Source organism: Nothobranchius furzeri, chromosome 17, assembly GCF_043380555.1.
Source record: "Nothobranchius furzeri strain GRZ-AD chromosome 17, NfurGRZ-RIMD1, whole genome shotgun sequence".
In the NCBI taxonomy this organism is placed as follows: Eukaryota; Metazoa; Chordata; class Actinopteri; order Cyprinodontiformes; family Nothobranchiidae; genus Nothobranchius; species Nothobranchius furzeri.
Genome location: NC_091757.1, coordinates 25,747,515 through 25,771,702, shown reverse-complemented (window position 1 = coordinate 25,771,702; position 24,188 = coordinate 25,747,515). Strand labels below are relative to the sequence as shown.

General features: G+C 44.1%; 1 protein-coding gene across 6 annotated transcripts in view; it reads right to left on the bottom strand.

Moving 5' to 3' along the window:
* Window positions 1-24,188, bottom strand: part of adgrd2 (adhesion G protein-coupled receptor D2) — a 104,884-nt gene that overhangs the window by 5,755 nt on the left and 74,941 nt on the right. For 3 of the 6 annotated variants that reach the window (XM_070546328.1, XM_070546327.1, XM_070546331.1), the window contains exon 24: window positions 9,349-9,882. The exons of 1 other annotated variant lie outside the window; for it this stretch is intronic. In XM_070546328.1, the coding sequence (XP_070402429.1) occupies window positions 9,728-9,882 (155 nt within the window). In that variant the 3' untranslated portion in view covers window positions 9,349-9,727. Of the gene's footprint in view, window positions 1-338; window positions 2,554-2,652; window positions 2,712-9,348; window positions 9,883-24,188 lie in introns of those variants that run through there. 2 more of the 6 variants (XM_070546330.1, XM_070546329.1) reach the window with 2 other exon arrangements.

The following is a 24,188-nucleotide window of genomic DNA, read 5'->3' as shown; positions in this document are numbered from 1 at the left end:
TACGTAATTTATAAATTGTCATTATATTTGGACATTTTTTTATTTATATATAAACATATAAATCTCTTTTTAAATTTTATATTTTACTTTTTTATGATTATGTGACACACTTGACTTCCATATAAACACATCGGTATCTGCCTCTTTTTTACAGCTTTTTTTTTTTTACATTGTCGCTACGTCTGTCACGTTAGCGGTGTTTTACCATAGTTTCTACATCCATCACGTCCCAGAGAAGGTTAAACCTACATCAAACCCAACGTTTGGAGCTTGTAAACTCCACACACCTCTCGTGCAGCACCAGCTGTCTGATGCTGCAGCAGCGTCAATCTTCCCGGCTGGATGAGCGAATTTCTTCATCAGAGTCAATAATCTGCTTCATAATCAGAGTCAGTCATGACCAGACAAAGTGATCAGTCAACAAAGACCAGACCTGCTGGCAATTACAGGTTTTATCTAATATTTGCTCTCTTCATGCTGCACGCATCTCCTCCTCTCCCCGACTGGGAGCCTCTCGGCGGCGGGAGGCATTTTTCAAACCCTAAAAACTCCCAAACTTTGCTCAGCCTGAAGGTTCCACATCTCCACTATCTTCTGGTGTAAAGTAGTAACTTCATGAGGGATCATATTTGTAGATGAGACTTGTTAAAGTCAGCAATGAGGCTTTGGTGCTTTTAACGAGTAAGTCCCAACACTGACAACGTACTGAAGCTAGAACCAACATGCATAAACAGACAGATCGGTCCTGCCTACTTACACTGTTGGTCTTTTTTAAATACGCAGTAATCGTTGCTCGTCTTTTTCGCTTCATCCTGCATCCTAGCAGCAACCACTTTGGCGCCTCTGGAGTCGGTGTTTGTTTACGTCGTGCTGCATTCAATGTAATTGGAAAAAGGAGCTTCAAGCTCTTAACCTCCGATTTTGTTTTCTTTCTGGCCTTAGTTGGGGGGGACGGATCGGGGTTGATCTGAATTTGGGGGGACAGATCCCCCCCGTCCCCCACCCTATCTGCACGCCTGGTCCAGGGTGTACCCCGCCTGATTGCCCATTGGCCGCTGGAGATAGGCACCAGCCCCTCCTAGACCCTACATGGACAAGCAGGTTCAGACAATGGATGGATGAGCAAAAAATAGACAATTGTGATTAAAAATGTAAAGCAAAGAGAAATCAGTGGATCATGAGGAAGGTGGAATAGGTGGGCAGAGCAGAACAAGGAGAAGGTGATGAAGGTCACACAAAAGCCAGCTTGAACAAGTGAGTCTTCAGCTGCTCTTTAAAGGAGACCACTGAGTCCAGTGATCTCAGGCTCAGGGGGAGAGAGGTCCAGAGTCTGGGGGCCACAGCAGCAGATGATCTGTCACCTTTGACCTTTAGCCTGGTGCTGCACAACCAGTAGGCTTTGATCACTGGACCTGATCTCAAAGGATTTCCCTGGTTAAATAAGGGTTAAATAGAAAATGATGTAAAGAACATGATTGTCCTTTTGGTATCTTGACTCCTCCCCCTTGTCCTCTCCTGCATGTACACCAGCCTCTCAGTCAGGAGCATTACCTTTATTCTTTTAGACGTTTCTGGATTTCTGCCTCAGTGGCTTGCCTCCTGATTTTCTAGCCTCTCTGTGTTTGACTCTCACCTGGAACTTCAGCTGCCTCTTGCTCCAGGTGTGTGATGTTACTTTTGAACAGACCATAAGTGGTGTACCTGATTTCTGGGTCAGAGTCGAGTGTTTGAGCCCAGCTTTTTGTTCCACTGCCTGATGCCTGAGTGGATTTATATTCAGGGTCATGCGTTTGCATCGATTTACAGACCAGCCACGTTTTTACTTCTGCTCATGAACCTGCAGCGCTCTGTGCAGCCGTTTCATGCTGACGCACTCAGCAGCCATCCGAGGACAGAGCACGGCAAACAGATGAAGCCAGAATCATTTTTTTCATAACACTGATTTAAGTTAAAATTCTGGACCAAAAAAAAGTGTCATGTCACGACATAAATGTCTCAACACATCAAAGCTCCCTGATGAGATCAGAGACCAGCTGACTGCATGTCAGATACCCTGTGACATCATCAACAGGTCAGAGGAAAGGAGTCCGAGAAATGTTTGGCGTTTTTTATATGCTTGCATTAAATAAATATCTCTTCAGTCATCATCAGCTTTCTCATCATAAACTTTCTTGAACAATGATGAGATTTTGTCGTCCAGCAGAAATCAGGAAAGGTTCCACATTAACAGGATTTCATGGTAAATCTAAACAAAGCCTTGACGATTGCTTCTTGACCACATCCTGTTGTGTGTGTGTGTGTGTGTGTGTGTGTGCGCGCGCGCGCGCGCGTGTGTGTGTGTGTGTGTGGGGGGGGGGTTAGTAATTTCTGAGTTCTTCGTGCTTGAAGCAGCTTGGTTCTCTTGTGCTCATGTCATGCATGTTTTACACAAGCCTTAATGCAACATCACATTTAATTCTTGAATCACAATCTTGTTCACTTGCTGCTGAAACCCCTAGATCACCAGCATGAACTGAAGCTACCTGATGGCTTGAAGCCTGTCAGCTGCACCTCCTGGAAAAAAACACAAACAAGAAGGTTTAAAGACACATAAACAACAAAAACACAGACAAACTTAATCTTTCACCAAGCACATTGATGGATGCTACTCACTTGGTTTCTTGATACTTGCTTCAAAGAAAAACTCACAAAGCTTTCCTTTCGGAAACTCTCTGAAAGAAAGAAAAATACCATTAGACTTGAAAGTTTGTTCTGCAGAACATTTATTTACATTTAAAACAAGTGAGACAAGCTGGCTAAAACACAAAAACTCACAGAGGGACAAATATTCAATCTGAATGACAAAAGAACATTTTAGGGACTATATAATGCAAAATACACCTTTTGGAGCGTTTGATGACATCACATTGTTATTTCCTCATGCAAAACACCCCCAGAGCACTTTTTGGCTTCTAGTGATGGGAATTCCGGCTCTTTTTAGAGAGCCGGTTCTTTCGGCTCCCAAGTGTCTCCTCAGATTTTCTGTTGCGTAGAGTACATTTATCACCAAAACTAATACTAAACAAGTAAAATGATTTACTAATGTAAAAAAATGCAATATAACAAATATTTGTCATTTATATGGATTTATTAACTGAACACTTTAAGAAATCTCAACTTTCCGACTGCTGTCGCTCATTTTCTCACCGTCTAAGTCGCACTCTCCTCTCGCTCGCCTTTTCCCTCCTCCTCATTCCCTCTCGTCTCCCACCGCCCACCTGTGCTCTGCTGTGTGTGTGAGTCTGATCCTCCCTCTTCCCCGCCCCTGCTGCTCTGTGTGTGGACAGTCTGGACACGCAGTCACACATGTTGACCAATCGCCTGTAGCTTTCACCAAGGTGTGTGTGTGTGTGTGTGTGTGGGGGGGGGGGGGGGGGGTACAGCACAACTCCCAATGACGAGCCGGCTCCCATCGTTCACTTCACAGAGCCGGCTCTTAGAGCCGGTTCGTTTGCGACCGACACATCTCTATTGGCTTCACACGAGTGGTGCATCTAAAAAGGTGCTGCCACATTCTTTGTAGTTATTAAGTAATTTGGAACAGACACAGTTTCATTGAGTGGTAATCTGATTACAATGGGGATAGAAACATGTTTAGTTTCTGGGGGGCCTTCCACCCAATCTATCTCTGCAGCGGACTCCGTGTCTTTCCTCAAACGAAAGGTGACAAGCAACGCTCCTGTGGTTGTTGCTGTCCCTTTTGATGTTGTGTTTTAGATCACACACTTCACTCTCACCTTGGTCCCAGGCACATAACACATGTAACATGTAACATGTGCACTTTCCTGACAGCTGCTGAACTTATACTTCTACATCCTGACATTAGCTGGACAAAGTTTGAGTCTGTGTGTTCGGAGATTTCTATGCAGGCACTCCAGACACAATTTGGCACCATTTGACTTTTTCTCTTGAATAATAATATATTTTTAATAATTATTATGTGACTAAAAGGATCAAGTCAATCAAATGCAACAGATTTAAATTTCTTTGGGAAAATTTGAATTACATTGTTGAATCCAAATAGAACAGATTTATTGATAGCAAATTGTAAATATATGCACACTAATATTTATACATGTACAAACACAAAACATATCAATAGCTTTTATAAAAAATAAACAGTAAAAAAACTCTCTTCCTTCATGATGTAGTAGATCTTCATCTATTCACACAAGGGTGTCCAGGGTTCTCCTGCAGCAACTACAACACTCCTTCTAAGGACTATCCTGTCTTTTCCAGCCTTTTAGCCACCTTTGTAAACAAAGCTCAGATGTGCCTCATCCAGAGGAGAAAGTAGCTTCAGACGACAGGATTTGAGTCTTACTTCCTGATATCTGAACATCTCTCCTCTGATTGGATAACTATGGCAAGCAAAATGAGCATTTATTCTGATATCAGGATATCAGCCAGAATTGTCATGAACATGTAAGCCATTTCTGTCCACTAGTTAACTAGTTAGACATGTTTGTGTCAACTAGTTAAATATCGAGGGTGAAAATGTGCCCACTAGTTAACTAGTGACAGCAGAAATGCGCACTAGTTAACTAGTGAACACATTTAGGCTTCAGTAGTTAACTAGTTGACACAAAAACTGCTCACTAGTTAACTAGTAAAAGCAGAAATGCATAGCAGTCAGCTACTTGAAGGTATTTGTCTCACTAGTTAACTAGTGAGGGTCAAAATGTGCACACTAGTTAACTTGTGGTAGACATAAATGCGCACTAGTTAACTAGTGAACATATTTTGGCTTCACTAGTTAACTAGTTGACACATAAATGGCTCACTAGTTAACTAGTAAAGACCAAAATGCATACCAGTCAGCTAGTTGAAGGTTTTTGTGTCTCACTAGTTAACTAGTGATGGCCAAAATGTGCACACTAGTTAACTTGTGGTAGACATAAATGTGCACTAGTTAACTAGTGAACACATTTTGGCTTCACTAATTAACTAGTTGTCACATAAATGGCTCACTAGTTAACTAGTAAAGGCCAAAGTGCATACCAGTCAGCTAGTTGAAGGTTTTTTGTGTCTCACTAGTTAACTATTGATGGCCAAAATGTGCACACTAGTTAACTAGTGAAGGCTTAACTCCTAACTAGTTAACTAGTTGGAGTAGGTCAGTGCCACTAGTTAACTAGTGAACCATTAATGGCTCACTAGCTAGCTAGTTGATGGCAGCAGGCTCACTAGTTACCTAGTTGATGCATCCATTGTCCAAACTAGTTAACTAGTGAGGACATAAATGTATACTAGTAAACTAGTTCAAGTCTACATTCACACTAGCTAGCTAGTTGCGCAGAATTCTAATTAGGAGGCGGAGAATTTCTCAAATTAAGACTCTCTATTGGCTCCCTGTGTCAAAATAAAATATGACAACCAATCACAGTGCGGAATTTCGTAAAATCCCACCCCAAACATTTGCATGCGGCACACAAGTTAACATGCTGGCCAGAGGAACCTCAGCTAGTGAACTAGTAGTGGCTTCAGTGTGACACTTACATGTAAACTTGTGAAGGCAGAACTGCTCACTAGTTAACTAGAGAGGGTACAAATGTCCACTAGTTAACTAGTGAGGTGAAAAATAAGTGTCACTAGTTCACTAGTGGGCCCCAAATCGCCCACAAGTTAACTAGTAAGGTGCGGATATGCTCACTAGTTAACTAGTGAGGTGCAGATTTGCTCACTAGTTAACCAGTGCACCCTAAAGCGCCCACTAGTTAACTAGTAAGGTGCAAAAAAGCATCACTAGTTAACTTGTAAAGTGCAGATATGCTCACTAGTTAACTAGTGGGCCCCAAAATGTCAACAAGTTAACTAGTAGGGTGCGGATTTGCTCACTAGTTAACTAGTGAGGCACAGATATGCTCACTAGTTAACTAGTGATGTGCGGATTTGCTCACTAGTTAACTAGTGAGGTGCAGATTTGCTCACTAGTTAACTAGTGTGCCCTAAAGCACCCACTAGTTAACTAGTAAGGTGCAAAAAAGCATCACTAGTTAACTTGTAAAGTGCAGATATGCTCACTAGTTAACTAGTGGGCCCCAAAACGCCAACTAGTTAACTAGTAGGGTGCGGATTTGCTCACTAGTTAACTAGTGAGGCACAGATATGCTCACTAGTTAACTAGTGAAGTGCGGATTTGCTTACTAGCTAACTAGTGAGGCGCGGATTTGCTCACTAGTTAACTAGTGAAGTGCGGATTTGCTCACTAGTTAACTAGTGAGGTGCAGATATGCTCACTAGTTAACTAGTGAGGTGCAGATATGCTCACTAGTTAACTAGTGCGCACAAGACGCACACTAGTTGCTGTTTTTGGAGCAATCTAGTTTACTTGTTATGTAAAAATGTGTTCTTACTAGTTAACTAGTGACAAATTTACCTTCACTAGTTAACTAGTTGACATATTTGGCCTTTCTAGTTCACTTGTAATGGGACAGGAAGCACTCACTAGTTAACTAGTGAGCATATCTGCATTATAATTTTTTCTCACTAGCTTATAGAGGGCAAACTGAGCCTTACATGTTAAGTAGTGAACACAAAACACTGTCACTAGTTAACTAGCTGCAGAAAAATGCCCCTAAAACTAGTAAATTTGTGGAATTTGAATAAATACACACTTGGCTGGCATTCTGTGTAACATGTTAACTAGTTCGACCGCTGTACTGCTCACTAGTTAGCTAGTGAGCAAATCCGGCCTTTACATGCAAATGAAGAAATGCAGAACAGCAATGTGATTGGTCCATGTAGGACTGAGAAACAGAGAAAGTATGGTGGACTCTGTTCAGGCTGTTCTAAGAGAAAATTTGATAAACTAAGATCGTTTGAGCACATAAATATGTTTTGACGATATTTGTAGCGAGAAAGTTGTGGTGTATTGCTGTAATCTTTGTTCAGTTAACGTGTGCAGTCTTTAGTTTTCAGTTATTAGTCTGAAAAAGCCTGGAGGCGGAAGGCAGCGGCAGACAGCATGTCTGTTTCTGTTGACAGGAAAGTGCAGAAACTCCGCAGAAATCTCCGTCAGATATATTGTTTCACATTTGTATGGAAGCGACAAGTTTATAATAATAAAAAAGGCTCTATTTTACATACGTTGCTGTAAAGCCTGCCAGCACTCATAGTGTTTTAAAGATATGAATTTGCGAGGAGATGTAGCACCTAGTGCTGGTGGTCTAGTGACTAATGCGTTTGCCTGCAATGGTGAAGGTCGCGGGTTCGATACTGGATCATACACTTTAGTTTTGTACATTATTTCACTTCTTTTCTTTTACATAATTTTTGTATTTATGTCAACAAGAAACAAAATACGTAACGGATTAGTGGGCAGAGTTACACACACACACACACACACACACACACACACACACACACACACACACACACACACACACACACACACACACACACACACACACACACAAACATGTAAACAAGTATTTTATGAGTATGAATCTGATTATTGCCGACAGTCGATATTTAAGCATGTGTGTCCCCCTTCCTCAATCCATCCTCGCAAAATAAAATCATCGGCACAGCACAGCAGGCTTTCTCTTGATCCAGAACTAGCACTTCGAAATTGATCATGTCCGCGGCCATCTGCTGCACAATCAGCTGCTCGCATCGCGGGAAACATTGAAAACAGCTTCATGAACTGAGACACAACAGGGTTAACATCGACAAAAAAATCCACAAATAAATCTAAATAATTAATGCCATTTCCGTCTTTTTCCTTGAAATATACAAATAGCAGATCATAAATCTAGAGCAGAAAAAGCTGCTGCAGGAAGCAGGGTCTGTAGTTATTCATGCACCAATTCATCAATGTGATTATTGATCAAGATCAGGTAAACTGATATTAATGTTGCAACATTTCATTTGATCATCTGAATGATACCACACAACTGAATGACCTGTTGAGTCTCTGCATATTCAGGTATTTACTACGGAAAACAAACAACAGCAGGCAGCAGCAGGACTCCCCATGTTATTTCTCGGGTCGCTGGCCCGCGGTCGTCGGGGCCGCTGCGGTCAGCTCTTAGCCGGGAAGCCCTCGTTCGGCTGCGTGGGCTGCTTCACCGTGGACCAGCTCCCAGCAGCCGCTGGTCGGGAGAAACGCTCTGGCTGCAGCTCCGATCAGACCCTACCAACACCTCGCCACAGACAGCACCGCATTAAAAGCCCACAATTACGACCCGCTCCCCAAAGTTACAGTTCTCAAGCACTGATGAACACATACATAACCCACAACAGCTATGAAATGTGTGTTATTTACGGCAAAAAGGAGATATTTTTCAAGCCGACGTGCCAATGTTAACCGCAGTTGGCTTGGAAATGTGCTGATTTTATTATTTTTGTCAATTAAAATCCCCCTTGTTTGCTCTTACGTTTTACGAAAACGCAATATTAATTAAAGCACGCTTTAGTGATCAGCATGTAAAGCAAAGAAGAAATGTGAACATTTCAACCCATTTCGAACCAACCAGTAATATGATTTCTTAATACGGTGCAGCGGCAGCATTTAAAAACCAAAATATAGTTTTTACTCTCCAAAAAAAGGAGAAGACAGTCACGGTGCAGCAACCCATTTTAGTCCATTAATCTCCACAATAAATATCCAGACAGAGAATTTCTACGGCCTCGCTGTAAACTCCAATGTCACCCAGGACCAGTCTTAAAGAGACAACGCGCTTAAAGGGAAAGTGTGTAGATTTCTGGCAATAGGGGGTAGTAAATACCAAAGTCACTGCAAACAAGCTGTATTTTTTGTTCAAGTGAGGACCTTACTAACTAATGCTCATAAAGCCAACAAAACCCTCTGGACTCTAGCTGTAACTCTCAAATTAGGATATGAGATTAATGACTCAGGTTCACGCTCCAATACATTAATTGTTTGAGAAATGCATCTTTTTATGTTGAGTGCCATCCGCCAAATAACACACGAGAAAAGGAAGAAGAAGAGTGTTGTTGCACAGTTTTCAAAGGAGTCAAAAACCACCAGCAAAACCATAAATACAGCTAAATAAACATAGAATCCAACATGGCGTCCTCCAGAGAGTCGGACCCTCGCCTGTGTATTTTATTACTATGAAGGGTACATGAACTGATTAGGAACACAATGTCATAGGGTCAAAGGTCAAGGTTGTGTGAGGTCATATATATATCAAAAATTGCCTGAACGGGTTGAATGATTTTGACCAAATCAGAGGTGATAGCTCCCTATCAAAGGTAGATAAACTGATCAGGTCACAACCTCATAGGGTCAAAGGTAAAGGTCGTGTGAGGCCGTATATATGAAAATTGGTTTTTGTGTGCAATATCTTCTGAACAGGTTGAAATACTTTGACCAAATCGCAGGTGAGAACTCCCTATCTAAGGTAAATAAACTCATGAGGTACAAAACCTCATAGGGTCAAAGGTCAAGGTTGTGTGAGGCCGTATATATGAAAATTTGGCTTTTGTGTGCAATATCTCCTGAACGAGTTGAAGGATTTTGACAAAATCAGAGGTCATAACTCCCTATCAAAGGTAAATAAACTCATCACATACACAAGTTCATAGGGTCAGAGGTCAGTGTCATGAGAGGTAATATATATGACCAGTCAGGCATATCCCGCGACGCTCTGCATCGATTTGCAGGGCTTTCTTGTTTCTACAGAGTTTATGTAGGGTGCTGCTGGTTTGGGGTGTTATGTCAGCAGGCAGAGTTTAGGAGTCTGACAGCTGTGGGGAAGAAACTGTTTCGGGACCTGGTAGTCTTAGTCCATAGGCTCCTGTAGCGCTTCCCAGAGGGCAGGAGGGTGAAGAGTCCATTCGATGGGTGACTGGAGTCTGATGGTTTTCCCTGCCCTTTTCAGACACCAAGAAAAAAAGGAGAGTAACTTTATTTTGTTTGTGTGATTTTATTTTGTTGTGTGACTACTGGTTGCAGTTCCCTGTTCAATTGATTGCTGTTCCCTGTTAAATTTAAAAAAGAAAAAAGTCTAAAGTTTTGTTTTGACTGGAGAGAACTAAAAAAGGTTACACTGTCTTCTGGTACTAGCTCAAAATAACAAGTGGTGCTTGCTGCAGAACCACAAAGGCGGAGCTGCACCAGAAGGTGGAGCTGCACCAGAGTCAGCCCCGCCCATTCCAGAATCAGCCCCGCCCATTCCATTAGAGTCAGTCTAATTCCTTCCAGTTGTCAGACTTGATAGCATTCTGGAACCAAAGAGGGTGTTGTAGCTAAAAAATGCGAGATTGAGGACGGAGTTGAGAAGTTAATTGAACAGTTTTTGTAAAGGTTCCATATAATTAAAAATCTAACTTTTGGAACTTTTAATCATGTTATATTGTCATTTCCTCATAAGAAACACGCCAAAGCCATTTTTAGCCTCATTCATGCATTTTCCTCCCATCTCAGCTTCAATTTGGTCTCCTCCCCCGAAGCGGGTCTGGTCTTGGTTCTCAAATCTGGATATTCTGTGAATTTTCTGACAAATTATTTCTGAAATGACTTCTACTGAGACACCGCCAATAAACCATACATCCCATCTCAGAGACACACTGGGCAGCACAATTACATGTAACGCCACTTGATTTATAACAGATGTGGTGGTGTAGTGGTTATGGAGTCAGGTTGACATGCTGTTTCGCCTCCCAGTAGTGTAAGTTTTAGGTAGTTTACAACCTCTTTTCTTCATTTCTAGCTACACTTGCCAGTACTATGTTTACAACAATTTACTGGTATACCGTTTAACATATAATGTGTTTATTTATTTATTTATTCGTTTATTTAGCCAGTGTGAGTCCATTTGTGAGCAGAGTTTAAACTAAAATGCTGTTTAGGAACGACCAAATTCAAAGAACTTTTAGCGACATAAATATTTTGCTGAAAAGAAACATTACAACTAAAATATAAACAAATTGAATGTGGCTAAATAGATTGCTGATGACCCCACCGAGAATCGAACCAGCATCAGCTGAGGGGAAAGCAAAAACCAACTCAGACGATTTTACCACTAGACTACCAGAGGCCATTCAATAGACTGAAGTGCTGTTGTACACCACTTTTATTCGACCAGCTGTAGGCAGATATTCGCTAAAAGAAACCTTTTCATTTCGAGATATATTCAGTCTTTGTCATGTAGCAAGTTATATTTATCTTGTTTAATTGGAGTATAGAACATAGCATTAACGACTGTAAACTAGTAACAGCCGTAATTCATATGGGTCAGGTCAGTTTGCGATAAAGTTGAAAACAAAAACGGAAGTCAGTGGGCTAGGCTGAGTTTGCGTGAATGGGCGGGGTGCAGCTCCGCCTTTGTGGTTTTGCAGCCAGCACCCTCTCCAAAATAACCACAGTTTTTTCTCAGTGTCATTTGATCTATTTCTTGGGAAGATGGATGGATGGATGGATGGATATATATATATATATATATATATATATATATATATATATATATATATATATATATATATATATATATAATTATTTTTAATATAGCCTTTTTCAATACCAAACTTTCAATACCAAACAAAAATGAACTACAATAAAATTACTGGCACACTAAATTCCAATTCTCCTCAATGGGACTTGAACTCGCCAACTGATCTCCCTTACACGACACCAAACGAGGTGCTTTACTTGATTTGGGAGGGGGGAATAAAAGCAGTAAAACAATAAAACTTTGAACATTACAACACAAAGAGAAAATAAATAATGTTACAGCAATTGCGGAATGCCATCTGCGGGATTCGAACCCGCCGCAACGACCAACCAGTAGGTGTCAAACCATGACTAATGAGTGCAAGCCTTGGCGCTCAGGGACACCCATCAGTATGTGATTGTGAGGCCACAGCACATACGTTTTAGACTGGGTGGGATTCTTATACCCAACAGGAGTCTTCTGCCCGCCTTCTCATTAGAATATGCATAATTTGTGTTTCAGGCACTAGTTAACTAGTGAGCTGCTGCACTGCCACACATGTAAACTGGTGAAATTTCAATTGTTCCACTAGTTAACTAGTGGACAAAAATGGTCAGCTTGTATGTGTTTTTAGATGCAACTACAGGTGCTGGCCAGTAAATTAGAATATCATCAAAAGGTTGAAAATATTTCAGTAATTCCATTCAAAACGTGAAACTTGTACATTATATTCATGCAATGCACACAGACCAATGTATTTCCAATGTTCATTACATTTAAATTTGATATTCATAAGTGACAACTAATGAAAACTCCAAATTTGGTATCTCAAAAAATTAGAATATTCTGAAAAGGCTGAATATAGAAGACACCTGCTGCCACTCTAATCAGCTGATTTACTCAAAACGCCTGCAAAGGCCTTTAAAAGGTCCCTCAGTCTTGTTTTGAAGGCACCACAATCATGGGGAAGACTTCTGACTTAACAGCTGTCCAAAAGACAATCATTGACACCTTGCACAAGGAGGGCAAGACACAAAAGGTGATTGCTAAAGAAGCTGGCTGTTCGCAGAGCTCTGTGTCCAAGCACATTAACAGACAGGCGAAGGGACGGAAAAAATGTGGTAGAAAAAAGTGTACAAGCTCTAGGGATAACCGCACCCTGCAGAGAATTGTGACGACGAACCCATTCAAAAATGTGGGGGAGATCCACAAAGAGTGGACTGCAGCTGGAGTCAGCGCTTCAAGAACCACCACGAGGAGACTCATGAAAGACATGGGATTCAGGTGTCGCATTCCGTGTGTCAAGCCACTCTTGAACATGAAACAGCGCAAGAAGCGTCTCGCCTGGGCCAAGGACAAAAAGGACTGGACTGATGCTGAGTGGTCCAAAGTTATGTTTTCTGATGAAAGCAAGTTCTGCATTTCCTTTGGAAATCAAGGACCCAGAGTCTGGAGGAAGAGCGGAGAAGCACAGAATCCACGTTTCATGAGGTCCAGTGTAAAGTTTCCACCGTCAGTGATGGTGTGGGGTGCCATGTCATCTGCCGGTGTTGGCCCACTCTGTTTCCTGAGGTCCAGGGTCAATGCAGCCGTCTACCAGGAAGTTTTAGAGCACTTCATGCTTCCTGCTGCTGACCAACTTTATGGGGATGCAGACTTCACCTTTCAACAGGACTTGGCACCTGCACACAGTGCCAAAACCACCAGCACCTGGTTCAAGGACCATGGTATCCCTGTCCTTGATTGGCCAGCAAACTCGCCTGACCTTAACCCCATAGAAAATCTATGGGGTATTGTGAAGCGGAGGATGCAATACGCTAGACCCAACAATGCAGAGGAGCTGAAGACGACTATCAGAGCAACCTGGGCTCTCATAACACCTGAGCAGTGCCACAGACTGATCGAGTCCATGCCACGCCGCATTACTGCAGTTATTGAGGCAAAAGGAGCCCCGACTAAGTATTGAGTGCTATACATGCACATTCTTTTCATGTTCATTCTTTTCAGTTGGCCAACATTAGAGAAACAAACATTTTTTCATTGGCCTTTAGAATATTCTAATTTTCTGAGATACCAGATTTGATGTTTTCATTGGTTGTCACCTATAAATATCAAAATTAAACGTAATAAACATCGGAAATACATTGGTCTGTGTGCATTGCATGAATATAATGTACAAGTTTCACGTTTTGAATGGAATTACTGAAATATTTTCAACCTTTTGATGATATTCTAATTTACTGGCCAGCACCTGTAGTTAACTAGTGAGCAAATCCGCACCTCACTAGTTAACTAGTGAGGTGCAGATATGCTCACTAGTTAACTAGTGAGGTACTAGTGAGGTGCAGATATGCTCACTAGTTAACTAGTGAGCATATCTGCACCTCACTAGTTAACTAGTGAGCAAATCCGCACCTCACTAGTTAACTAGTGAGCAAATCTGCACCTCACTAGTTAACTAGTGAGCAAATCCGCACCTCACTAGTTAACTAGTGAGCATATCTGCGCCTCACTAGTTAACTAGTAAGCAAATCCGCACGTCACTAGTTAACTAGTGAGCATATCTGCGCCTCACTAGTTAACTAGTGAGCAAATCCGCACCCTACTAGTTAACTAGTTGGCGTTTTGGGGCCCACTAGTTAACTAGTGAGCATATCTGCACCTTACTAGTTAACTAGTGATGCTTTTTTGCACCTTACTAGTTAACTAGTGGGCGCTTAAGGGTGCACTAGTTAACTAGTGAGCAAATCTGCACCTCACTAGTTAACTAGTGAGCATATCCACACCCTACTAGTTAACTTGTGGGCGTTTTGGGGCCCACTAGTGAACTAGTGACACTTATTTTGCACCTCACTAGTTAACTAGTGGACATTTGTACCCTCTCTAGTTAACTAGTGAGCAGTTCCGCCTTCACAAGTTTACATGTAAGTGTCACACTGAAGCCACTACTAGTTTACTAGCTGAGGTTCCTCTGGCAAGCATGTTAACTTGTGTGCCGCATGCAAATGTTTGGGGTGGGATTTTGCAAAATTCCGCACTGTGATTGGTTGTCATATTTTATTTTAACATAGTGAGCCAATAGAAAGCCTCAATTTGAGAAATTCTCTGCCTCCTAATTAGAATTCTGTGCAACTAGCTAGCTAGTGTGAATGTAGGCTTGAACTAGTTTACTAGTATACATTTATGTCCTCACTAGTTAACTAGTTTGGACAATGGATGCATCAACTAGGTAACTAGTGAGCCTGCTGCCATCAACTACCTAGCTAGTGAGTCATTAATGGTTCACTAGTTAACTAGTGGCACTGCCCTACTCCAACTACTTAACTAGTTAGGAGTTTTGCCTTCACTAGTGAACATGTGGACACTTTGAACTGTCACTAGTTAACTAGTGAGACACAAAAACCTTCAACTAGCTGACTGGTATGCATTTTAGCCCTTACTAGTTAACTAGTGAGCCATTTTTGTGTCACCTAGTTAACTAGGAAGCCAAAATGTGTTCACTAGTCAACTAGTGGGCATTTCTTCTGTCACTAGTTAACTGGTGTGCACATTTTGGCCATCACTAGTTAACTAGTGAGACACAAAAACCTTCAACTAGCTGACTGGTATGCATTTTGGCCTTTACTAGTTAACTAGTGAGCCATTTTGTGTCACCTAGTTAACTAGTGAAGCCAAAATGTGTTCACTAGTTAACTAGTGAACATTTCCGTCTCCCACTAGTTAACTGGTGGGCTCATTTTGACCCTGACTAGTTAACTAGTGAGACACAAATACCTTCAACTAGCTGACTGGTATGCATTTTGGCCTTTACTAGTTAACTAATGAGCCATTTTTGTGTCAACTAGTTAACTAGTGAAGGTCAAAATGTGTTCACTAGTTAACTAGCGTGTACAGTTTGACCCTCACTAGTTAACTAGTTGACCTGTTGACAAGATATCAGAATTAATGCTCAAGCGGCTGGCCAAATTGGGCAAAGTTAACAAGTGGGATTTTTACATTCAGTAGTCAGCTAGTACGAGTTTTTGTACCTTACTAGTTGACTAGTAAAAACTAAATGTGTTTTAACTAGTTAACTAGTGGACATTGATCTGTCCACTAGTTAACTAGTGAACACACTGAGCAATACTAGTTAACTAGTAAGATATGAAACATTTTAACTAGTTAACTAGAGAGAATTTAGGCCTTACTAGTTAACTAGTTGACATTTAGGTTGTCACTATTTAACTAATTGACACAAACATGGCTAACTAGTTAACTAGTGGACAGAAATGGCTTACATGTTCATGACAATTCTGGCTGATATCCTGATATCAGAATAAATGCTCATTTGGCTTGCCATAGTAACAGCAACACGACTCTACCACCACTCTGTTTGTTCTGCATTGCTGATGCTTCATTTCCACCTATAACACAAGTCTAGAGGAGTTCTGCTGTGTGGTAGAGTTGCTAACGCTAACAGTTAGCTTCCACCAGTCAAAACGTTCTCTGCTATTTCCTGGATGCTAAACCAACAACAGCCTTCCCTGTCATGAGTCAAGATGGGTGAGTCCATGAATGTTAAGTGACATCATGTAGCGCAACCGCACCTGTGCACGTGGTGTGGGTGGCAGGATGACACGTTTACCCCACATGAGACAGCCTTGTTGCTCCTTGCGAGTGGAGTATGCAGAAAACTGATTGTCGCTGCTCGATGGCCAGCCATTCACAGTAAAATCGTAGGCTTTAGACAAAATTGTGTCGCGGCCCGTTTCCCTTTACACCTGAGCATTAGTGACAGGCAGAGGTTCCATTTGTGCAATTTGAAACACAGTTGCTGAATCAGCTGTTTCCTCAATGCTTTGCAGAATGTGTGACAGTCCGTCAGCATTTCCATGTAACTTTGTCCCTTTAAATTCAATAATGTACGTGTGTGCACCCAGAAACAAAGCCTAGAGCTGTACCCGAGCCGCAGCCATGGTTGGAGTGCCTTTTTCTGGATAAAGAATGGACACCAGTGGTCGGTGTTCTGTGATCATGGTGAAGTGCCTTCCATACAAGTACTGGTTAAACTTCTTCACTCCCCACACCAAACTGAGTGCTTCTCTCTTTATCTGTGCATAATTGTATTCAGCTGCATCTACTGTTAGGGTTAGATTAGCCAAGTGGGTCTCCTCATCAACACCAGTGACGATGATGTCATCCAGGAAACATTGCGTTCCTGTAGAACCTGGGCCATGGCACGTTGCCACACTGCTGGAACACTGGTGATGCCAAAAACCAGTCTGTTGTACCGATATAGACCTTTGTGGTTATTTATAACCAGACATTTCCTGGTTGATTTCTCTACTTCCATCTGGAGATATGCCTGGGCAAGGTCGAGTTTGGAAAATCTCATCACCAGCAACTGTGAATATGCCTTCGATGCAAGGGAGTGGGTACTGATCAACACGAAGGACTGGGTTTACTGAAAATTTGAAATCACCACAAATGCGTACACTGTCACTAGCTTTCTTGCTTACTGGTAATCAGTGTAGCCCAGTCCAACCATTCCACTTTGGTGAGTAGTGCTTGTTTCTCTAACTGTGCAGTTTGACATTGAATTTGGGGCTTACGGCATAAAGTACTTGTGCTTAGTGGGAACTTGGCTTTGCATTGTCCTCCACCATGATCTGTGCCTTATTATTTTTTAAAGTGCCAATTCCGTCTTTGAACACCTGAGCCTGTTTATCCAGATTTAGTTTTGGTTTGTCATTTACAGAGTGTGTCTCCAGTCCTTGTGCCAGTTTAATTGTTTTAATTTCTTTCCAGATTAGACGGATATGCTTGACCAGTCACAGCCAAATAATGGCACACCTCCATTTTTCAGAACATAAAGTTCCAAGTTGCATTTACTGTCCTTGTCACGGTCCGTGGTGAGCCTCCTGCATTTCACCTGTATTTTCTGAGCATTGTTTTCAGGTGGGCGTGTCTGAGAGTCTCCAGCTGCAGCCAATCCAGTCATTACGGCCCAGGGGATTTAAGGAGCAGTGTGGCACTTCACTTCGCCGGATGATTACTCTATCTTGGGTAGTTCTAGCCTTAACCTGTCTTGATCCTGTGAAATTTCTAGTTCCTAGTCACTAACCTGTATTTGAAGCTCTGCTTGATTTCTGTCGTCAGAAGAAACCCTGATAATCCTCCCCTGCTCTGCTCCAGGTTTCTCTTTCACACTCCACCACCTCCATAACCAGCTTGGACTCCTGCACACCAGATCACGCCGTCTCCTCCCCTGGCCGCTCGCTCTCAGCCGCTCACCTGCCTCCACCAAACCGCTGCTCCTACCTACTCTCTGGACCAACAGTCCCATCACCTTCTGGAGCTTTCCTGCTCACCCGGACCTGATCAGTCCCTCCGGAGGTTCTCACCACAACTGCAATCAGTAAGCTCCACTCCCAATATCACTCTCCGTCATTCCTCCATATACTCATTTTGTCTCCCTCCTCAGAGTTCCATCCTGAAATCTTGCTGCCAGCCTGCCCGCCGTCTGTTCCCCTCGTTGCCCTTCAGTACATAATAAAGTTGTTTTACTTACTTACCGGTTCCTGTGTGGTGATTCTGCATGTCGTGGGTCAAAAGATTGCCGCCCGCCATGACAGAATCATCCGGCCATAACAATGATCCCATTGCAGAATCCAACCCGTCCACTAGTGCTCCGCTCGCTGTTTCTGAGGTTCTCACACGCCATGAACACGCCATCCATGGTTTACTGGAGCAAGTCTCCGACTCTCACCGACGAATACTCCAGATGGACACAATGTTACGTAATCTCACTACACGCTTAACTCCCTCGGAACCTTCTGCTCAGCCTCCCGTTTCTCCTCCATCCGTATTTCCGGTTCCGCCCCCTACTGTAAACTTCCGGATACCCAACTCGCCTCCTTCAGACATCTATTCCGGTGAGTTCGGCAAATGCCGTGGTTTTCTGTTTAATTGCCAGTTGGCTTTTGAAAGATCTCCTGAAGCTTTCATGTTAGATTCAGTTAAGATTTCCTATATTATCGGTTTACTCCGGGGTAAGGCTTTAGATTGGGCTGAAGCCGGGAGCCATGACGTTAGTTTTCTGCGTGGTCCACTTTCACATTTCCTAGCTGAATTCAAGCAAACGTTCGATCACTCAGAGACCCCAGCTGAGGTAGCCAAAAAAGTGTGGAATCTCCGCCAGGGAAATCAAACAGTAGCAGATTTCGCCATAGCATTTCGCACGCTGGCAGCAACTTCCTCCCTCGATAGTGGTTCGTTACTGGGAGCATTTACCCAGGGGTTAAATGATCGCCTCCAGGATCAGTTGGCGTTATGCCAGGAACCTCCTGACCTCGAAACCCTTATTACCTCTGCCATAAAGATTGAAAAGCGTCTCAAGGAGCGTTCTAAGGGCTCTAGAATGTCATTTCCACCGCTAACTCAAACCAGAACCCCTCAGCCACCAGTTGCATCTTCCTCAGGAGACGAGCCTATGCAGATCGGCAGAACCCAGCTGAGTCAGGAGGAGCGGCAACGTCGTTTCTCCGCTAATCTTTGTTTTTACTGTGGTCAATCAGGGCACAGAATCTCAAATTGTGGCTTGCGGGTAAAAGGGCAAGCCCACCAGTAATTCCGGGATTACTGGTGGGTGGTAATGGTGGCTCAAACTCCCGATGTTTGCTTCCTTGTACTGTGGTGTGTAATCAAAGAAGTCGTGTGTTGAAGGCTTTAGTAGACTCTGGATGTGAACGTAACATGCTGGACCAATCAGTCGTTCAAGATCTGGACATTCCCACTATTCTCCTTCCGACTCCTCTGCGAGCATCATCCCTGGATGGCAACTCTTTCACTACCATAACCCACCAGACCGTGCCAGTCAGCTTGCTGGTGTCAGGCAACCACCAGGAAAGTATCTCGTTTTTTGTTTTTCCATCTCCTCACCCCCCCGTAGTCTTAGGATATGATTGGCTGGTTAAGCACAACCCACAAATAAATTGGAAAACATCCCGAGTTACTGTTTGGAGCTCACACTGCCTAACTGACTGCCTTCGTTCTGCTCCACCTATCTGTTCAGCACCAACAGCCGATTCCCCAGTTCCTCCCGACCTGTCTGAAGTACCAAAGGAGTATCATGACCTCGCCCTTGTGTTCAGTAAGGACCGAGCCTCATCTCTACCTCCTCACCGTCCTTACGACTGTGCCATCGATCTCCTGCCGGGCGCAACACTTCCATCCAGCAGGTTGTATAACCTATCCAAACCCGAACAGCTCAGCATGTCCACCTACATTAACGAATCCCTAGCATCTGGTATCATCAGACCATCCACTTCACCACTAGGAGCAGGATTATTTTTTGTAACTAAGAAGGATGGTTCACTTCGACCTTGCATTGATTACAGAGGGCTCAACCAGATTACAGTAAAAAACAAATATCCTCTTCCGTTACTGTCATCCACATTCGAACCTGTTCAAGATGCTACCATTTTCACAAAACTCGACCTACGCAATGCTTACCATCTCGTCCGAATCAGAGAGGGCGATGAATGGAAAACGGCGTTCAAGACTCCCCTTGGTCATTTTGAGTATTTAGTCATGCCTTTTGGTCTCACAAATGCCCCCGCAGTGTTTCAATCCCTGGTCAATTCTGTTCTTGGCGACTACCTCAACCAGTTTGTCACAGTCTATTTGGATGACATTCTTATTTTCTCCAGATCCCCTGCTGAACACCGACAACATGTCAGATGTGTACTTCAACGCCTACTGGAGAACCGGCTCTATGTTAAGGCAGAGAAATGCGAGTTCCACGTACCCTCAGTTAAGTTCCTCGGCTTCATCCTTGAGAGCGGGCGGTTGAAGACGGATCAGGAAAAGATCAAGTCAGTTCTCTCCTGGCCTACTCCCACCACACGCAAGCAGCTTCAACGCTTCTTAGATTTTGCAAATTTTTACCGTCCTTTCATTAAAAACTACAGCCAGACTGCCGCCCCACTCACTCAGCTCACATCCATTAATAAACCCTTTATTTGGTCCCCCTCTGCTGAAGAATCCTTCCAAGCCCTAAAAGACAAATTCACGCAAGCACCTATTCTGACCCGTCCTGACACTTCTGCCCAGTTCACCCTGGAGGTTGACGCTTCTGACTCTGGTGTTGGTGCTGTGCTGTCACAGGTTTCCCCCTCAGATCACCGTCTCCACCCATGCGCTTTCTTCTCTCGCCGCCTCTCCCCAGCTGAGAAGAACTACGATGTCGGGGATCGGGAACTGTTGGCCATTAAACTGGCCCTGGAGGAGTGGCGACACTGGCTGGAGGGAGCGGAACACCCTATCATCATCTGGACCGACCATAAAAACTTGGCATATTTAAAGGAGGCTAACAGATTGAATCCTCGACAGTCCCGCTGGTCCCTGTTTTTCTCCCGTTTCCACTTTCTCATCTCTTTCAGACCCGGTTCCAAGAACACTAAACCTGACGCCCTGTCCAGACTGTATTCACCCGACAAAGACCCCGAATCAGCCCCTATTCTGCCACCACCCTGCATAGTGGGCGCTGTAGATTGGGACATCACAAAGAAAGTTCAGGATGCCCAGCAGACTGAACCCGATCCAGGTACCGGTCCACCACACAAGGTATATGTCCCTACCCGGGTTCGTGGTGATCTGATACATTGGGCCCACACAGCTAAATTCTCTATCCATCCTGGGGTTGGCCGTACACTGGCTTTAATCTGTAGAACCTTCTGGTGGCCCTCAATGTACAAAGACGTCCGTGAATACATCAGTGCCTGTTCCATCTGTGCCAGAAACAAATGCAGTAATCAACCCCCAGCTGGTCTTCTCAACCCACTTCCGGTACCCACTCGCCCCTGGTCTCATATAGCTTTGGATTTTGTTACTGGTCTACCCCCCTCTAATGGTTTTTCGGTCATTCTCACTATCGTCGATCGATTCTCTAAGTCCTGTCACCTGGTTCCTCTCAAGTCTCTCCCAACATCTGCCGAAACTGCCAGTCTACTAATCAAACATGTCTTCCGTCTCCATGGTATTCCTGCAGAGATCTTATCTGACCGTGGTCCTCAGTTCCTGTCCCGTGTATGGAAAGACTTTGCAAACCACCTGGGGGCCCGTGTCGCCCTGAGCTCCGGGTTCCATCCTCAGACGAACGGACAATGTGAGAGGATGAATCAGGAGCTCGAAGCTATGTTAAGATGCGTGTGTTCATCCAACCCCTCGGGATGGAGTTCCCAACTGCCCTGGGTTGAATACGCACACAACGCTCACACCTCTGCATCTACAGGTTTGTCCCCATTCGAAACCGTTCTAGGTTACCAGCCCCCTCTGTTCCCATCCAGTCAGGACCCTCCTACCACAGCCCCCCAGTTCATTCGCCATGCCAGGCGCACCTGGGCTCAGACCACGGCGGCCCTTCAACGGACAGCTGACCGCAACCGCCGTCTGGCAGATCGCCACAGGCGACCTGCTCCTGTGTATGTCCCTGGGCAGAAGGTCTGGCTCTCCACCAGGGACATCCGGCTGAGGGACACCAGCAAGAAGTTGGCTCCGCGGTTCATTGGTCCGTATCCGATCACTGACGTCATTAGTCCCTCCGCTGTCCGCCTGGCCCTGCCTCCGTCCATGCGTGTCCACCCTGTGTTCCATGTCTCCCTGCTGAAACCTGTTCTGTCCAGTCCTTTGTGTCCTGCCCCTGCTCCTCCTCCACCTGCCCGGCTCGTCGGCGGTGGCCTGGTTTACCTGGTCCGCCGTCTCCTCGACGTCCGTCCCCGAGGCAGGGGCCTCCAGTACCTGGTGGACTGGGAGGGGTATGGTCCGGAGGATCGTTCCTGGGTTCCTCGATCCTTCATAACGGATCCGGATCTCATCAGGGACTTCGAGGCCTCTCGGGCTGCCTCCTCCTCCGCCTCCTCCTCCTCTGCTCGGCCGCCGGGTGGCGCCCGTTGAGGGGGGGCTACTGTCACGGTCCGTGGTGAGCCTCCTGCATTTCACCTGTATTTTCTGAGCATTGTTTTCAGGTGGGCGTGTCTGAGAGTCTGAGAGTCTCCAGCTGCAGCCAATCCAGTCATTACGGCCCAGGGGATTTAAGGAGCAGTGTGGCACTTCACTTCGCCGGATGATTACTCTATCTTGGGTAGCTCTAGCCTTAACCTGTCTTGATCCTGTGAAATTTCTAGTTCCTAGTCACTAACCTGTATTTGAAGCTCTGCTTGATTTCTGTCGTCAGAAGAAACCCTGATAATCCTTCCCTGCTCTGCTCCAGGTTTCTCTTTCACACTCCACCACCTCCATAACCAGCTTGGACTCCTGCACACCAGATCACGCCGTCTCCTCCCCTGGCCGCTCGCTCTCAGCCGCTCACCTGCCTCCACCAAACCGCTGCTCCTACCTACTCTCTGGACCAACAGTCCCATCGCCTTCTGGAGCTTTCCTGCTCACCCGGACCTGACCAGTCCCTCCGGAGGTTCTCACCACTACTGCAATCAGTAAGCTCCACTCCCAATATCATTCTCCGTCATTCCTCCATATACTCATTTTGTCTCCCTCCTCAGAGTTCCATCCTGAAATCTTGCTGCCAGCCTGCCCGCCGTCTGTTCCCCTCGTTGCCCTTCAGTACATAATAAAGTCGTTTTACTTACTTACCGGTTCCTGTGTGGTGATTCTGCATGTCGTGGGTCAAAAGATTGCCGCCCGCCATGACAGTCCTCATGTTCCACTTAACTTTTTAATTTCCCCAAGGGAGTTATTCTCTCACCTGTGCATGTTTTCAGTTTTACTGTAGTGCGTTTTAATTTTGGGTTGGGAAATTTACCTCTGTAATCTTCATATGAGATCAGTGAGAGCACAGACCCAGTGTCCAGCTCCGTCCGTAACCCAACCCTTTCACCTTTGGTGTGATCCACATTGCATCATCATTTTTCTTTTGCAGTGAGTACAACTCCATGACTGTTAGAGAAGCATTTCAGGTGACTGCCTCTTGAAGCTCATCAAGAGAACGCCAAGAGTGTGCAAAGCAGTAGTCAGAGCAAAGGGTGGCTATTTGGAAGAAAATAGATTATAAAACATGTTTTCAGTTATTTCACCTTTTTTGGTTAAGTGCATAACTCCACATGTGTTCATTCATAGTTTTGATGCCTTCGGTGAGAATCTCCCAATGTAAATGGTCTTGAACATAAGACAAAACTGAATGAGAAGGTGTGTCCAAACATTTGGCCTGTACTGCATGTTGTCCAATCCTTCGTGTTTATCATAAATGTCCGTTTGTCCAACACCTCCTGACATTTTCTCTGTGTCTTTATAAAGTCCCTCACTTAAAATGGCATTACTCACATCCTCTCAGCAGCAGGGTTAGGGTTAGTGTTCAGCATCCATGCAGAGGGTCAGATTTATCCTCCTTATGTGTCTTTCTATGTTTAACGTCTTTCATACAATGATTTCCCCCTCTCTGCCGTCCATTGCACATCAGGGATACGTTTAATCCTCCTCGAGAGTTTGCTATATTCTTCTATATAACTTACCTATAAAGCTGAGTAACGTAGTTAGTGGAACATATCTACTTTTGAAATGAATTTACCACAGAGGAATACATTGTTCATGGTGCATACAAAATAGTACCAATTTTTCTGAACACATAACAACCACAACAACTACAGAGCGAGGCGGAACGAATACCACAAAATTTGCACAACGCCGTGCCGGCATGGCGCGTATAGAAGATACACCGTTAATATTATGCGTATTTACCGGCACAGTGTGTCT